The sequence below is a fragment of the Colias croceus genome, chromosome 26 (assembly GCF_905220415.1).
Source record: "Colias croceus chromosome 26, ilColCroc2.1".
Lineage (NCBI taxonomy): Eukaryota > Metazoa > Arthropoda > Insecta > Lepidoptera > Pieridae > Colias > Colias croceus.
This window is the reverse complement of record NC_059562.1, coordinates 6316218-6335144: the sequence shown is the minus strand read 5'-3', so window position 1 is coordinate 6335144 and position 18927 is coordinate 6316218. Positions and strand designations below refer to the sequence as shown.

The following is an 18927-nucleotide window of genomic DNA, read 5'->3' as shown; positions in this document are numbered from 1 at the left end:
CATAGGGGCACAGGGGGCCAGTGCCCAGGGCCCCCCATCGTCAGGGGGCCCCCCTGGAGGAGATGTAGGACTGACAATTTTTCTCACATAAATCTCAAAATATTTTATTAAAAACCAATACAGCTTTTTAATGCCAGAACGTCAGATCATTTTCAGATTTATTCGAATCAAAACATCTATGTTATTACAAGGTTATTACATGGAATAATTCGAGTGATTCGAACACCATTATAATTAACTTATCAGACATTTACTCGAATTATTTATTTACTTATTAACGTAATATAATATATTTTTACTTGAATTATTTTGAGATTTATGAAAATTACTAACAAGTCTAAGTTTACAGAATAGCATACAAGGGCGTTGTGACAAAACTTTAATCTCTGGGCCTCTAGACAAGTGGCAGAAACGCTAGAGAATAGAATCCACTATTGATACTAATTGATATAAGCTTATGACGTTTTGCTAATGTTTCGGTCACACTACCGAGGACGACGACGACCACGACCAAAATTCCCATCCAGTCGAAATTTGGTGAAATTATTAAAAACACAATCTATACTTAATATAATAAAGCTGAAGAGTTTGTTTTTTTGTTTGAACGCGCTAATCTCGGGAACTACTGGTCCGATTTGAAAAATTATTTCGGTGCTAAATAGCCCACTTCTTTGGCAAGATTATAAGATACCAAAATCGTTGAATTACTCCATGACGTTACGGTATTGTTATGATGCGACCTTGAAATTTTACTCTCAACGCGCCTAAAGAAGTTTCACTTCAAAAATATATTAAAATTTCCCGACCTTCTGTTACTACGAAAAAATTTTTTCCTGAAAGTCAACAGATATAGGTTTTTTGTGATTTTTACCGAAACGGTAAGTTTTATCATATAACCACTTTTACCCAAATTGTAGATCATAAAATTATCTATACAAAAGAATCAATACATTATTTTCCTAAGATTAGCTTCCTACCATTTTCTAAGATATAACGATTTATAAACTCATCCCATCCTTATAATATGCACACGTTTCTTAAATCACTTCACACCTAAATGATTTTATGATAAAACTTATCGTTTCAGTATAAATCGCGAAATCACCTATTTTTTTATTTATTTATAACCTGGAATATGTTTTTTAATTCACGTACCGGAATGACAGTTAATTTTGAATTTTATTTTTAGTAATCCTTATTCCTTTGAACAATTTTACTAATTTTCTGCTGGATATGAAATTTTGTAGTTTTGAAGGTCCTAGAATTTAGTGAACTCTGTTCACACCGGACCATTTCTATACGAATAGATGACAAGCGTTTTGACTTTTGCCATTTGCCTAGGCTTTGAATAAATTATGTTAATAACGCACGCAATAATTTTGATCAATATGAAACGGCTACGAAAGAAAAAATCCAGATGCAAATTAAAAAGATAAATTTGAAAAAGAGAAAGTTATAAATTTATAAAAAATAGAAAAAATTCGATCACGAGGCGGGACTCGAACCCGCATCCTTCGCGCCATTCCGGGGCGGATGCTTGACCAACTCAGCCACTCGTGACCCGCCGGAGCAACCGAATTTATTCTATTCCTTCAGTTTTATGTGTCTTAAGCTTAGAGTATATAATATTACAATAGTATAGAGCGAGTGTATTGCACAAATTGCTTATTGCGCATCGTAGGCAGATGAGCTATAGATACTATATAGATGTGTGTGTGACAAATAGGGATGGGTAGGTATCAATTGCGTGTTGAACTGTCGATAAGTTATGTAAATAAATATGTATCATAAGTAAATTTTATGTTCAATAAGTTATTAAAGGAAAAATATACGAATAAAGTATAAATATGTAATTTTAAATTTGTCTACCAACTGAATAAAGTTTGTTTATTCCATTTGAATATTAAATATTATAAATGAAATTTTCTTGTATTAATTATAAGTACTTTAAAAAAATATGTTTAATTGGAATATCAGAATAACGTGAGTACTTTTTAAATAATAAAGTTAATAAAATAAAAGATCAGGTTTAGTGCTATTTCTTTAATAATAAATCAAACCATAATAATAATGTTTTAAAAATGGTAAAAAATATTAAGAAATAATTAATAATTTAAAATGATAATATAGTTAATAAATAATATTAATAATTTTTTTATTTAATTTTATCCATTCTACTATCAAAATCTTCAAAATCAATTTAGCGGTTCAGAAAATATATCGTAACATTACATACTTTACATTTACATTCGCATTCATAATATTAGAAAGTGTATCATACAAAACACACCACAAATATATTTATAATACATTTTTAAAAGAGTTTTAAATTTTAAGTTAAATAAATAATTTGTTAAAATATAGTTCTTCTAGTAAACTTTATATCGAGTACAGCGGTGGTCAGGTCACATCACTATGATCACGTGGCGGCAGTGAGGCGCGCGAGCAAGCCTGCGCGTGTCCGCCTCTCACCTACCCTTCACGCCCGCGATGCTAGATTTATTTTCATAAAAATAAGTATAACAATCGACTTACTGATGGAATGTGATAGTGGATTTCAATTTTGTGTATTTTCTAGTATCGTTTTTGCAAGATAGAACAGCACATTTCACCATGTTTATTCGTAATATGAAAAAAATCCAGAGCAACGCACTTCGTGAGCACTCAACCACGACTGCGAGCGCTCGCGGCGGGAACGTCGTGTTGTTCCCACCTGTGCCTACTGTTCCCACTTGGTTGTTCGCACTCTATAGATAGTATATATACTCTAAGGTCTTAAGGGACACACCGCACGCCATCTATTGAGATGATTTAACAACCATCTCAACCAATATGAAGCACTTTTCAGTGAATACAATATTGTAACGATGGAACACGACCTTTTTTGTTGAATTTATATTTTATTTATAAAGCATTTGACTGCCATAAAACCTAAAATATAAATTCAAAGAGAAAGGTAATTTGAAAAAGTAATTCTTAAAATATTTCTTAATTAAATTTAATTAAAGTCAACTTTGGAGCGCCATTACAGCAGCAGCGTTTCAAATGAATTATATAAAAAAAAAATAAGGAAAAAAAGTTTCCTCAAAAGACCATATTATAATACAAGATTGGTCAGAAGTAACTTTTTTGTAAAATGTATAAAAAAATGGAGCAAAAATTTTACATAGAAATTTTCTTTAAGTTTTCTTATTACTTCTTTAAGTTTCAATTTAGGGCAAAAACATATATATAATTGTGGGAAAAAATTTGCGTACCTAGTTTGATTTCTTTATATTTCAAAGGGGCCCCCAATTCTTGTGTGCCCAAGGGCCCCGGCATAGTCTAAGACGGCCCTGATAAGAAATGTAGACAATCTTAAAGTATATGTAAAATTTCTTACATCACTTCACTATCCGATTGTTTTGGAATAATTAACACTTACTGCAGTTACAAATAGAATTGGTTCTAAAATAAAAAATACTCTAGATATTAAAGACTGATCAGTCTCCCCATAACCATGCTCGCTCTAAAGCGTTTGAAACGTCTGGATAAATAAATAAAACAAATATATCAAACTAGCTTTGCTCCACGGTTTTACCCGCAGTGCTCCGCTCCTGTTGGTCTCAGCGAGATGATATATAGCCTATAGAGTTCCTCGACAAATGAGCTATGTAACACTGAAATAAATTTTCAAATCGGACAAGTAGTTCCTGAGATTAGCGCGTTCAAACAAACAAACAAACCTTTCAGCTTTATAAAATTATAGTATAGATTAAAATCCATTAAAAATACTCACAGCATACATAATATCAGTCCACCCTTCCAACGTGATACACTGGAAGACAGTCAACATAGAGTACCCTATATTATCAAAGTTGGTGATCCCAAAGTTGATCCCCTCCCAGTATCCCTTGCAGACCTCGCCCTCGTTACAGTGGTTGCCCACTTCAGCGTCCCGGGAACAAGGGGTGGGATCGTCTACCATTTTACCTGGATATTTCATAATATTGGTCAATATTAAAATAATATTGTATTTTGACGATTTGACTATGAAGGTCTAGTTATCTAGATAAATGTTTGTGTATTGGTTTATTTGATATGCTTATTTAAAAGGTTATGAGCAAGCGTTCATATCAAAACACAGCACCTCAGAGTAATAATTTAGAGAGGTTTATTGCTCTGAGCACAGCACTTTAAAGCTTAATTAAATTAGACAGACCTAAAACGTAGATAACCTAGAAATTACGTAGATTAAAATCTAGTAACTATATTTTTTTTACTATCAGTACTAGTAGGTACCTACCTAGTAGTTTAAAATTTGGACGAAGTATCTCAGTGATCGCTTTTAGATTTAGCAAAAAGAATCGGCAATACACAATCAATGATTAAATGTAATGAAAATTTCGCTTTTTTTTAACGGAAGCCACGATCATTACAATACGTTGGTCACGTTTAAAATACCTAGTAGGTAACTATAATAATTATTGAATCTAATATCTAATATATTATATTAATATATTACATTATAAAGGCGAAAGTTTGTATGGATGTATGGATGTTTGTTACTCTTTGACGTAAAAACTACTGAACCGATTACAATGAAATTTAGCACACATATAGAGGGTAACTTGGATTAACACATAGGATAGTTTTTATCCCGGAAATCCCACGGGAACGGGAACTATGCGGGTTTTCCTTTTCAAACGCGGGCGAAGCCGCGGGCGGAAATCTAGTACTAAATATTATATGTACTTTATCAAATTAAACTAATCAGCTGTTCTTATAGCATGTCACAATAAACATATGTTTATCTAAATGTTAACACAGTTACAGATAAATCTAACGTTAGTAAATAATTGCGTTTTGGCCACAATCAATCACGCCCACGCTTCCTTTTGCAATCTTCTTGCGTGATCATTGTAAACAATTTATAAGAAAGATTCGTGTTTTTTGGAACTATAATAGCTGGTGATGATGATGATGATGAAAGTAGATTACCATCAGCTGACAATTAATTATAGCAAAAACTTTATTGTGTGGATGAAATTTCCATTCATGTGTTAAAACTTTGGTTTAATTTCTGTAAAGTAAAAGTTAGACATAATTTTGCATTAAACGTTCTGCTATTTCAATGTTATTTTCTTTAGTAATACCTTCCAAATCCAACTATAGATACCGAGCTTGCCAAAGAATTATACATATTCGTGTACAATGTAATTTAAATCGCGGACTTAAGCTAGTAAAATAACAAATACACAAATATGTGAGAGAATTATAACATAGTAGTTGTTATGTGGCTATACCTTCCTATTATAATGAACTCTATGGTGTACAACATAGTGTTGATATTCAATTGATATGAAATGCATGGGGTGTCGGGCCATGCTATGGTTTATATTCTTTGAGTCAGTAGCTCGATGATATAGTCTCGGTACTACCATCGACCGCGCAAGGTGTGCGCACTGAGTCATTATTTAATATTATTTCACATATCTACCTAACTATAATTAATTATGGAGAGTTATTTAAATTCTCTGACAGCAGCGGTGGGATCGGCACTTATTACCCCCGATTCCAATAAGAATAAGACTACGTTAAACGATGCAAATCTGCAAGTGAGTGAAACGAGTGATAGTGTTAGTGAAGTTCAAGAAGAAATAGATAGTGTTAATGAGGTTCGAGAAGAACCAGAGTTTCCACCAATAAATCGTGAGAATATTAACACAACAACAACAACATCATGTGTTGTGTGTGGGTTGTAAAGCACCATGTCGTGCGCATCTCTGTTAAAAGAAATGGCAGATACACTTTCCTAAAACGAAACATTTTGTTTCCGGGTCTAACGCATAAGTAAGGAAGACCCACTACGAGGCCAGCCTTTATCTACCTGTGTGGACATTATTTTTAACGTGAAAAGAAGCTAAGAAGCGAAAGGAAATACCTTTTCGAGATATGGTATGGTAAAAAAGTGATCGAGTTTCAACATACATCGAGTGCTCCACTACAAAGTTGGCGCTAATCGACCGGCTGAGAACGGGCTGGAACTATGCGAATATAGTAAATTCGTGGTAGAAGGTATTGCAGATGACCAGGTATGATCTGATTTATTATGATACACGCCGATTGATTTTGTGGGTCTTGATAGACATTTTGGCATAAATCATTTAAAGCGTCGCATGTTGCAAATTGTTTGCTATAACTATGTGTTCACATGTCATTACGAACGTGACTGTAAATCTCGCCCATGAAACAAAATCAGTTAGTTTAATCGATAAGAATAACAAAGGTCCGCTCAATATTTAAGAAATAGTTTTATTGTCATAAATTTGGTCACATAGAAGAGGTTTGTTTTTCTAAGCAACGGGCGGCACGCTCTTAAAGAAACAATACCCTTATTAATGTGTGTTTACAGCACGATACCCCGCTTACAGACACAGACGTTGCCGGCGTAAAGTTCAAGTGCCTTATTGACAGCAGGTCCGATTGTTTTTTTTTTCCTTTGTAAAAGGATAGCCGATAGCATGACCGGGCCTCTAGAATTTGTATACACTCGCGTAACAAGAACTGGCACTGTATCAACCTATTCATTCGCCCGTACAACATTACCCATAACTGTTAATGATGTAAATATGAGCTTTGGGTATTGTAGACTCTCGAGTACTTCCTGGGATGGAGTAACAGGTCGAGATGTTTTTACTAGAGCCGGACGTAGTTTGATTATGGATAACAATGGGCTCAAATTATTCGTGAATTTAAAATAAACAATATTTGTTATTGCGGACAATAATTTTGAATCTATAGACACGGATTTAAATGATTTTAATGATGTTCATCGTGTGAGATCCATTATTGAAAGTAAAGCACAAATTTTGTGAAATGGGAATAAGACTTGTGAATACAACCCTAGCACAATCTACAGTTCTTTCAACATTGATAAGGTTTTGTAATGCCCTTGTTGTTAACCAAGGACTAGATAAATTACGTGACTTCATAGCTACTTTTTTATTATCAACGATCTTGTCGAGTTTCAAAATCATAAGAGGTTACATTCTTTTGTTTAAAAAGAATATTGAAAGTCTCGCTTGCGCAGAGTTTTCATTTAATTGGGATAAATGCAAGTTGCTGTTGCAACATTGAATAGGTATTCACCACAAGGTTTCATAACATCGAATGGTAGACTTTTCAGATAAAAAAAATAAGGCTCTTGCTGAAGCATTATTGTCAAAAGAACGTTTAAGTTCGCGAAATATTTTAGAATGATAAAAAAAAAGATTTCTGCTTCTTTATTAACGATTTTCGGACAAAGCTCGTTGTTGAAGTGCAAACAGATTCCTGTTCAATAGATTAATAGTGGTTCAGTTTTCCTACACGAAAATAATGATCAACTTAAAAATCGAATATTATCAAAGAATCACTGACACAGAAAGTTGTTATCATAGTTATTAAATAAAGTTATAAGATTTAAGAAGACCTCAAGCATAATCTATTAAGCGTTAACATTTTAGAATATTAACAGACTGAAATAGTCTCAAAGCATCATGTCATAAGAAAAATATTTTCTCCTCGTGTTCATAGATGATGGGCTTACATACAAGCTTTTGATTTCGAAGTCGGTACCTACGCAAGGGTCCAAGAATACCGCGTGTAGATTTTATTAGTAGAAACTAGTTGTCTTCACATAATGTTCAATTTGGGCAAAAATAGTAAAGATTCGCGACGACTACAAGCCGAACAACTTAGATCCGAACATAAGTAAAGTAATTGAAGCCGATAAAATGATATTATTGATTTAAATTTAAGGTGTCACATACGATTAAAAAAATGCTTGCTGTATAGACATTTTCTTTTGTTTGGTGCAAAGTGCAAACGAAGTGTTATCAATCATTTATTGATACAATCATTTCATGATTACTTATTTGAAACATTTTAGTTTGGAAAAACCTGCAAACTTTGTGTACTTAGTTCGTTAGAACGTACATTGAAAGTTTTTAGATTGCAAAGTTAATAAAAGGCCCTCTAGAGCTAGACAGTTGATTTGACATCCGATAGAAAATGTATCAGAACCACTTCATACATAACCATCGATACGAATGGCACTTACGAGTAGCAGTATAGAATGCGCATTGGTAATTGTTGACGCATTTATTGGTTAATATTTTCACCTAGCTCCTGTTAAAAATGTGTCTTCAAAAAAAAAAAAAAGAGCATGTTAAGCGCTTTGTTTTTGTTGTGCGCTGAAAGGAATAGTAGCCGATTAAGCTATGTCATTCGCAGGTAGCGAACTCATAGACTTGAGTTGGCAGTGTTCTTTTGAGTTTTACAAAATTACAAGCGGGTTGAGTTGCGCTAACGGGTTATTTTAAAAGGTTTATGTCTGTTCTTAAGTTCATTGTTTCAGTATCGCTGAAAATCATGAACCTAGATGATGGTATTCTTCAGTTATTGGCGAAATTCAACTTACTTTGAATTGTATTGTATAAAAGAAACGCACAGCACAGGCGACAGCCCATTGCAATTGTCTATAGGCTGCAAGACCACTGCGTTATAATGATTTAGTACGAGTGTCAACACTTTAGTAGTTAACCTGTTTGAAATTAGAAATAACGCAAAAGTCAGGATGGACGAGCAATTGCACGTCTGTTAAATGTTGTTGATTTTGTGTTAGTAAGAAAGAAAAGCCGATTGTAACATCAATACTATTTTACTTGTTTTGACGGTCATTTTATGATTATTGAATTGTCTGAAGGTAGACTATGAGAATGTGATATTGTCGGTAGTGGTAAATGATATGGAAGTTGGTGCGACTTTAGAACCGGGTTCAGTCCTCGTAAATTAATTATTAGCAGTTACTCTGCCCCGTAAAGTGTTGTTATTATACGTTGTTAGTATACATCAAGTTATAAGTGCAAGGTGGTTTTGTGTATTCCTGTAAATACACTAAATATGTCACTGGACGACGAATTGATGGCGTGTCATACGATGTTAATTACTAAGTTAGGAGAAAAGTTCTCCAGTCCATACAAATTATGAGATTATAGACTTTGCGATAACGAGAGGTATCGAATCGAGCCTCAAACTGGAGGCCATGCTCAGTACATATTTGTGTCAAGAACTTCCAAATTCATCTGCAGTTGGAAAGTGAGCCAATGAATAAAAATGTATTCCACAAATGTTACTCCTTACTTCCAGTAATTTGCAAGTTGCCTGGTAGAGATTGCTGTGTAGCAATAAGGCCGCATATTGTGCAAAATATTTTTACCTTATAAGTTTGTACTAGATTTTCTTACATTGTTTTCTACTATAAAGTATTGTAAAAAAAATAAATACTCCGTATATTTTTATTTTTGTTTTATTTTATTATTTTTACCTATTTATTTCCTCGGTTGTTACATAATTCCTTATAGTTAATCTAAGTATTACACAAAAGTTTCATAACACACATGCACACCACACTTTAATAGCTCAATAATAGCTCTGTGTTTGACATAGCAAGGCGTGTATGTCATATTGTACATTGGAAGCTCCGCGCTTCGTGTAGTTGTGGGTAGCGCTTGCGCTCCTTGTGATCACAGTACATGGCAGGCTCCGCGCTGCATGTAGTTCCAGATGTTGTGGGTAGCATTGCGCTCCTTGTGATCACAGTACATTGGAAGCTTCGCGCTTCATGTAGTTCCAGTTGTTGTGGGTAGCTTTAAGCTCCTTGTAGTCACAGTACATGACAGGCTCCGCGCTGTATGTAGTTCCAGATTTTGTGCGAAGCATTGCGCTTCATGTGACTACAGTACATGTCAGGCTCCGCGCTGCATGTAGTTCCAGTATTTGTTCAGAGCTCTACATTTACATTATAACACACACACACCAGTACATGGCAAGCTCCGCGCTGCATGTAGTTCCAGATGTTATGGGTAGCATTGCGCTCCTTGTGATCACAGTACATGGCAGGCTCCGCGCTGCATGTAGTTCCAGATGTTATGGGTAGCATTCCGCTCCTTGTGATCACAGTACATTGGAAGCTTCGCGCTTCGTGTAGTTCCTGTTGTTGTGGGTAGCTTTAAGCTCCTTGTAGTCACAGTACATGACAGGCTCCGCGCTGTATGTAGTTCCAGTATTTGTTCAGAGCTCTACACTTACAATATAATACACACACACACACAATACATTCAAAGCTTCGTCTTAAGGCGACAGTAGCCGTTGTTGATATCACCGATGATGACGATGATGAGTAATAATTTGTGAGTCGGTGTGAAAAGTTACAAACCGTGAAGGGAAAAGAGTTTGAATACAACAAATGAAATAGCAACGCAGTAAGTAATCTCGCAAAATTACTAGTGGAATGTTCGCGCGAGAACGCGCTCGTTGTCAGAATGGCCGTGTGAGAGAATTATAACATAGTAGTTGTTATGTGGCTATACCTTCCTATTATAATGAACTCTATGGTGTACAACATAGTGTTGATATTCAATTGATATGAAATGCATGGGGTGTCGGGCCATGCTATGGTTTATATTCTTTGAGTCAGTAGCTCGATGATAATATAGTCTCGGTACTACCATCGACCGCGCAAGGTGTGCGCACTGAGTCATTATTTAATATTATTTCACATATCTACCTAACTATAATTAATTATGGAGAGTTATTTAAATTCTCTGACAATTAATATATATTGCATTTATGAACTAATTTATTCTGTAAACTAAAATCTTACACAATTCGTAACAGCAACGGTGCCATTTTATCAAGAGCCTGTCCTATCAATGAAAGGACTCATTTAATTAGTTTTCTGCGATAATAATACAACGTCAGTATACGATATAAAAGTAAAAGCGTCTTATATTATCTGTGGTAAAAGTATAGAATTCTTATAATAATTAATTAAAGTATACAACATAGGGAGATAATACTTTTTTCATACCTGTCTGATTATCAAAACAAGTATCATGGAGGGCTCCAGCAAATAATTCCAGACCAATTATAGCATAAATGATTATCACGAAAAGCACCAAAAATGCTATGTGGAATAATGGAACCATCGCTTTTAGAATCGAGTTGAGAACTATTTGAAGACCTGGAAAGTTTAAAAAAAGAAAATTTAAAAGATGATATAAATAATGAGGATGAACTTTAGTAGTTTTTTAATTTAAAAAGTTAAAATATGAGATAGTGTTTCTAATAACTTTACAAGTATCACTTCAATAATATATGGTACAGTAAGTAAAGACTACAAATTAAACCATTTTATTAAAGTGAATGCAAGTTTATTCGTAGCTGTAAAAAAGAAAACAAATGCTAGAAAGGTGAAAATTAATTCTCGAAATTAAAAGACGACTTGCTTAAACTAATCTAAAGTTGCATATAAAATTGATAAAATACTTAAAATTCTGTATAATATGATGAAAATGAAAAACTAAAATATCAACTTACTTGGCACTCCAGATACTAAACGTAAAGGCCGCAGAACTCTAAATGCTCTCAAAGCTTTAACATCAAATAGGTCTTTTGAAATGTATTGCAATATCTGACTTGCTATTCTGTAAAAGAAAAATATTGACGATTATTAATTTCTTAATTTTGTCCAGTTATTTTGCGCAAGATACAGACATAGTAAATAGTTTTCAATTGAATTGTGGATGTGTGATCAATAATTATTAATTTCGACTGGGTTACTGGGTAAGTCAACAAATTGAGCGTATAATTTGTATAGTTTTTAACTGATTTGACAATATAATGCCCATTGTAAGATATTCGAAGTAACTTAATTGTTTTTCATAAAAATATTTTCGAGTAATGATAGAAGATGGTATGAATTGAATGCTTTTACAAAATTAAGAACATTCGTTTTTACACATACAATATTGGCTAAGATCCTACGCCTAGTACTAATGAGAGGTAATAAATCGTTGAATTTACTGTTTCTATTTTCACCAAACGAATATAAGAAGCACTCACTATGAATTTGGAATTACAAAACTCGCGTACTCAAATCAATTCATCCGTTTGGAAGTTAACAACAAAAATTTTAATTTTGGGAAATTAATTCTCCTTAAGTTACGTTCATTTAGTTATTGTAAGGCATGAATTAAATGAACATAATAAGTAAAAGTAAACACGAATTATAAATTTTATTATACGTTTAACCAATAACTTTAAAGTTTACTAACACTCTTCTTTTTCTAGAATGGTAAAAGATACTCACCCAATAGTAACGATGGTAAAATCGAGACTGTTCCACGCATTCCTTAGATATGCTCCAGGATGGAATAAGAATCCGTAAGCTATAATTTTCATCACACACTCTCCAGTGAAGATTGCCATGAATATCCATTCTACTTTTTCCTAAAAAAATTCCTTATTAATTTATGTATTTTGTACTCAATAGTCAATGTTTAAGATAACCTTTTAAGGGTGCTTTTCCATCAATATGGGAGGATGTGTAGCGAGGTATGTTTTTGCAAGTAACCAATAGTATCGCTTCAAACGCTAAACGCTTCTAACTTCAAACTAAATCAAGTAATAATGATTGGTTATTACAAACACATTAATCGTTACACATGCTTGCACATTATTGGTGAAAAAGCAACCTAAACCTGTAAAAACTTATTAGAATAGGTCTCAAATGACAATTCCATTGATTCCATTATTTGTAAAAGTAAAAGATGTGAGATCTAATATTTTTTTCATCTGTTACATCCATGCTTCTAAATACAACAAGATTCGTCTTTCTCAATAAAGCATTTCCTTTACAATGAAGAGGAATCGACAGTAATTTATGGAGGAGACATTGATATTCTTCCAGGAAAATACTTAGCATAATTTATGGATCTAGGCAAAATACGCTGTGATATTTTCTTGAGATATAGTTGGAGCATCGATACCTTATTAAAATGTAATGAAGGTATGACCCAGGATTCGAACCAGTGCATTCGCATTATAGTGGTTTTTTTAACTACTCTGATGCTCAATTTTTATCATCTAAACTGTAAAGGAACACCCCACATATCATCTATCAAGAGTTTATTAGCACACTTTGACCAGTTTATTTCAAAATAAAGTTAAACTAGGTACTTATATACTTTTGCATACAATATCAAAATATTGAAAACTTCTAAAGAATCTAAACGTTACAAAAATCGATAAATACATAGAATTATGAATATCTGTTTGCCTAAATTAGAGTCAAAATAATAAACCTTATCGTTCCACACAAACAAAAGAAAATAAACTAAAATTAATATGTGAATATAAGACGTTTACTTACTAAAATCTGATTAGTATTATTCGTATCCCCGGACGGATAGGGTGTGAACACAGCTAGTGCTATACAATTTGCGAATATAGTTGTCAATATCATGTATTCGAAGGGTCTGGAGGGTACTTTAGAAAAATTATTGTTTGTTTATCAATATTTTGATTACCTAACTATAATTACCAATTTGATTTAAAATTTCAAAAAAAGAACCATATTTCTGAAGTACGGGTACAATTTTTTAGACTATGAACAACACGAATACAATAAATACAATAATAGAAGAAAGCAGCAATGAAGAAATTCAAAAAGTCGCGTAAGCACTTTGTACGAGCTATCTGTGACTATTCTATATATTACATATTCATCAACTAACTACTAACCTACAAAATACATTGTTAAACGGAATGATTTTTTATCTATATTCTATAAAGCTTGTTAAACATTCTCTCCTTTAACTACTTATTTGAGTAGCTTAATCAATCTAAAAAGGAACTGAATTGAACAATTTCCTAAATAAATTGTCTTAAAAAGGATACTTCCACTCCACAATATCATAGCACAGCTTCCTCAACGGGTTCTTCAAGCCGAGGCACAGGAGGCTCCTCTTCGGCTTCTCTGGTTGTGGTTTCCCTCTCGCCCTTGCCTGTTTCTTCGGCTGCACTACCACAGGCTGCCCTGTGTCGTCACCTTCTGGAGTGGTGGGTTGCGCTTGGTCCGCCATTACCACCTGTGATATTAATATATTAGGTTATTCATAACTAATCTCTATAGTAGTACAAGCTTTCCGCCCGCGGCTTCGCTCGCGTTTTCAAAGAAAAACCCGCATAGTTCCCGTTCCCGAGGGATTTCCGGGATAAAATCTATCCTATCTCTAAAGTTGGATCAAACTGCACATGGTGTGCGAATTTTATTATAATCAGTTAAGTGGTTTAGGAGTCCATTGAGGACAAACATTGTGACACGAGATTTATATAATATATTAAAGAAGAAGACGACATTATCTATGATCTGAAAATAATGTTATGTACTTACTATACTTGACAATGATGTTAGGAACATAGGTTTTAATAATTACCTAAGTAAAAGTACACCTGATATATAAAGAGATATTGTACTAAAGCACGCGAGTTGCGTGTCTATAATTATTCAATTAAGGGCTGATTTTTCAATCCTTGGTACTTATTCATCGAATAACGTATTGAACTACCATTTCAAAAATGTATTCTAATTGTCCGTATATGACAGTTTACAGGTGACATTTTAAAATGTTCGTGTAATACTTTATTGGACGGATAAATTTTAACCAAGGATTGAAAAATCGGTCCTAATTATAATATTATTATTTGTTGGTTGATATGGCGAATTGTTCTAACTACACTTTTCTTGCAAAATATATTCAGTCATTTCCTGACTGCTGTCTTTATCAAGAATACACAGATTTTCATTATGATTTTTTCAAACGTTTGTTTCATTTCCTTAATTTTTCTAATTTTTCTAAATACTAAAGCAGAGTTCAATTACGCTCTCTAATATTTTCCCTATGTAATATGTAATGAAGCTCATTTTCATATTATGCTATTTTTAAAGTAGATGTTATCGTTTTAAATTATGGATTGTGGTAAAGGGTAATAATTTTTCCTGTCAACATTATACTAGGTGTGGAACGCACTATAAGTGTGTCGCAAACTCACAAAATATTGAGGTCATAGAGACAGTACCTACCTATATTTTTTATATAATATTAGTTGTGTATCGTTAAACTACAGAAAAGTTAATTTCTATACATTGAATAAACCCTATCATACGAATCGACAAACAAGTAAACCTGTGTGTCCGTCTGTTTTCTGGCTTTCACACAAAAACTACGGGACGGATTTTTATGAATACTTCTTCGTTATAATCATAGTTATTAATCGCCGTCAACTTATAGGCTATAATTTATTTTGAATAATTAAATTTTTAATTTGAGTCTACACACCCGCAAATGAAGTCACGGGCACAGTAAGTTTACTCAATAATGTAGACATCTTACAAATGACGAATCACTATTTCCTATCCAAAAAAGTGCCATAAAACAAAACATGTGTGCGTACTAGTGCACGCACGTAAGAAGTGAAACTTCTTTATGACCTTATTTTTCAAAAAATAATTTACTATACTTATGCAACTTTACAGAAATACGTCGAATCACGCGTGGTAGGGACAAGAAAAAGATGGCGCGTAACGGAAAAATGTCACGCGTAACGAAAAAATGTTACACTAAATTTTTTGCAACCCCGATAAAGTGAAACTTTCACTTCAAAAATATTTCCAAAAGCTACGCTCATGACGCGTCATGACGTCACAAAGTTTACGACTTTCGTCTCTCGTAAATCTATTACAAAATAATACGAACAAACAAGTTTTATTTCCATTTTTTTAACTCGCTTGCTGATTTGGAACATTGAAGTACTTTTTAGATTGAATCCCTCAATTCAATTTGAATGAATCTAGGTTGTTCGAATTGCAATTCGTTTAGTTTCTAGATACAAAAATTATTTTTTTTATTATAAAATTGTGTTTTGTGGATAGATTTTTATAGGAAAGAACACACATTAAACGCTACAATATCTTAAAATAGCAATATGGTTATTCCCTAAACTAAACTTCTGTTTTCAAATGATTTTTTATGTATTTAAATGTAATTAAAAAACATAATAATAAAGCAAGTGGTTAACTAGAAGTTCATAGCCTTGTTTAAAGCCTTGCATCATAATTTACGGCAAATTTATAGTAAATTTTCAGTCACTGATATTATACTAATGCACAATAAATGCATTCACACTGAGGATTTATATTTCAGTTAATGCAAGTGGAAATGTTGCCAATGATTCTGTTACAGGTTTTCAGAGACGTGTCCAAGCTTTAAGACATATTTAAAAGAGCAATAATTTTAGTCCAAAAATTATGCAAAGGGTTTTTTAAACTTTCAAATTAAAATTTCTTTCTTATTCTATAAAACTATTCAATTCTTTGAAAAAAATATTGAAACGCATCTTGCACATACATATCAACCACTCGCGTAAAATAATTAGTCTTTGAGATTTTTTAACGTTTGATAGAATGTAGGACAAAGCTTACAAAATACATATAATATTACCGTTTATATTCATTTCAAGAAGATGATTTATAAAGACCCTTTTCTCATAAGTCTCTTTGTAATTTTACTAATAAATACGTTTCAAGAAACAAGACTAAATTTTCCGAGAAATCTCAATACAGGATCAACAATATTTTTAATTCAGATTCCTGTAGAATCAATCAGCGAAACAGCAGCATTTCAATCATAATAAATTGTCCATAAACACATGAAGTGTCCATTAAATAAATGTCCATTTTACGGCTTGTTTGGACATCATTATTATTTACGACTTCATCAATACACTCGTATAGTTGGTTGTGTTTGAACCTTTGTGACATGGGGTAATGAGGTCGGTATGTTTTGGTTAATTAATTGTGTCTAGTCTTACTATTTCATTATAATAATATAGCGTAAATGACTCGAAATAATAGCTGACTCGACATTTTGGGGAAGTTAATATAGACTTATAAATTATAGTAATATTACGATCATATCACTAGTTCCTTATCTTTTTATTAAGTTTTATAATAAAAGTTATGGAAGTTAATAATACATGATTTGGAGGATGTTATCTTCTTTTTTAAATAAGACTACACTTATATAGTGATGTATCAAATAACCTTTAACATAGAATAAAAAGATAATTTTAAATTCCCTCTATAAAGTGTGAATTTAAATTTATCAAATATTAAAAAATACATATTACCTGTTATCATTATATCCTTACCATATCTATCTATCTATACTATATAAAGCTTAAGGGTTTGTTTGTATGAACGCGCTAATCTAAGGAACTACTTGTCCGATTTGAAAAATTCTTTCGGTGTTAGATAGCCCTAAATGGGCTACAGGAAGGCTATGGGCTATAATACATCAATGCTGGTAACACCGCGGGGCACAGCTAGTTTTATAATATTTCATATCACATGATTTCACAACATTTTTAAAAGAAAAACACAAAACATGACTCTTGAGCAAAATCAGACGTTTCAAGTATTTTACGATAATTTTGTTAAGTAAAAAGCTTTTATATGTAAGCTTCACGCTGATAAAATCTACTCAGCTGGAGATAAATTGACTTAAGTTTATTCAAGTATTGAGAATAAATCAATTCATGTATTTGTTATTATTATGTTGCCAATAAAATGAAGGGTCGATGACCTAGGATAAGTACAATATTTATCATTGTGTAAAATGAAAGAAAATCAATTAAGTAACATAGTAATTTATTCCCAAATATTCTCTAGGTATAAATACTGATTTTCGAACCATTGGTGAATTTATTTGCTTATTTTTACGATTAAAAGTTAAAACCACTTCCAAAGAAGTCTAGATGGAAATAAATGTTTGAGCTTTGAGATTTAAATTTAATGTCAGCCGAGAATTTTTTACTCTTTAGATACTTACGTAGGTATTAAGTATTATATTTAGGGCCGATTTTTCAATCCTTGGTATGTATCCTTCTAGAATGTAATAAAGTATTACACGAACATATTAAAATGTCACCTGTAAACTGTCAAATACGGGCAATTAGAATACATTTTTGAAATGGTAGTTTAATACGTTATTCGACGAATAAGTTTTAACCAAGGATTGAAAAATCAGCCCTTATTGTAATTCTGTTTGAGATCGAATGATCGAGTATACTTCATATAGTGTACTTTGTGTTATGTGTCTATTAATGGCAGTATATAGTGATTTTCCTGTGCATTATAATATTTTGTACGCAACAGTATCACATAAACTTAAATTAATTTTAAAATTCAGCTTGTTTGTGGAGGATTACCTACCTATAATTTGCCGTTTATTGTTTGTTTTATAATTCGGTATTTAACTGTACCTACATGTGTAAACTGTGAGTGATCCGTACCAGTATTTCTATTATAAATTCGAAAGTGTGTAATTGTTTCATTATCTTACGTACGTCGTTACAATTCATTCAGCATAATCTTAATATATATAAATTTCGTGTCACAATGTTTGTCCTCAATGGACTCCTAAACCACTTAACCGATTATAATAAAATTCGCACACCATGTGCAGTTCGATCCAACTTGAGAGATAGGATAGTTTAAACATGTAGGTACCACGGGCGAAGCCGGGGCGAACCACTAGTATTATTATAATTTTCAGGTCTGACAGTAGGGGGCCAGAAAGTAATCGTCGCTATTTTATCGCGAGGAAACATATCTCTACTACCTATATAAAAATAAGTCAGGTTTTCCTTCCTGACGACCGATTTCCACGGATTTGCATTCGTTGGAAAGGTCTCTAGTTCCGTGAGGTTTGTAGCAAAGAAAATTCAGGAAACATTTCAAAAGAAAAGCGGGAAAACCGGGAAAATCATTTTGCACATACCTTATGTAACATTTCGTTTGGTATTTAAACATAAGGTGGCGAAACGGAGTTCGCCTGGTTCGCTAGTTATTACTATAAGAATTTCCTTTGAATACGCAGATGAAGCTGGGTGCGGAAGCTACTAAATGGAATATGTAATACTTTTTATGTAAAACTAGTTTCCGCCCGCGGCTTCGCCCGCGCAGGCAAAGAAAAACCCGCATAGTTCCCGCTCCCGTGG

At 33.0% G+C, this 18927-nt stretch overlaps 1 protein-coding gene across 1 annotated transcript in view; it reads right to left on the bottom strand.

Annotated features, from left to right (window-relative positions):
• Positions 1-18927, bottom strand: part of LOC123703407 (muscle calcium channel subunit alpha-1-like) — a 57951-nt gene that overhangs the window by 28193 nt on the left and 10831 nt on the right. The window contains exons 2-7 of the mRNA XM_045651364.1: positions 13765-13955; positions 13238-13343; positions 12176-12315; positions 11404-11510; positions 10895-11047; positions 3779-3972 (exon numbers count right to left, since the gene is read on the bottom strand). Coding sequence (XP_045507320.1) covers positions 3779-3972; positions 10895-11047; positions 11404-11510; positions 12176-12315; positions 13238-13343; positions 13765-13949 — 885 coding nt within the window. The 5' untranslated portion in view covers positions 13950-13955. The remainder of the gene's footprint in view (positions 1-3778; positions 3973-10894; positions 11048-11403; positions 11511-12175; positions 12316-13237; positions 13344-13764; positions 13956-18927) is intronic.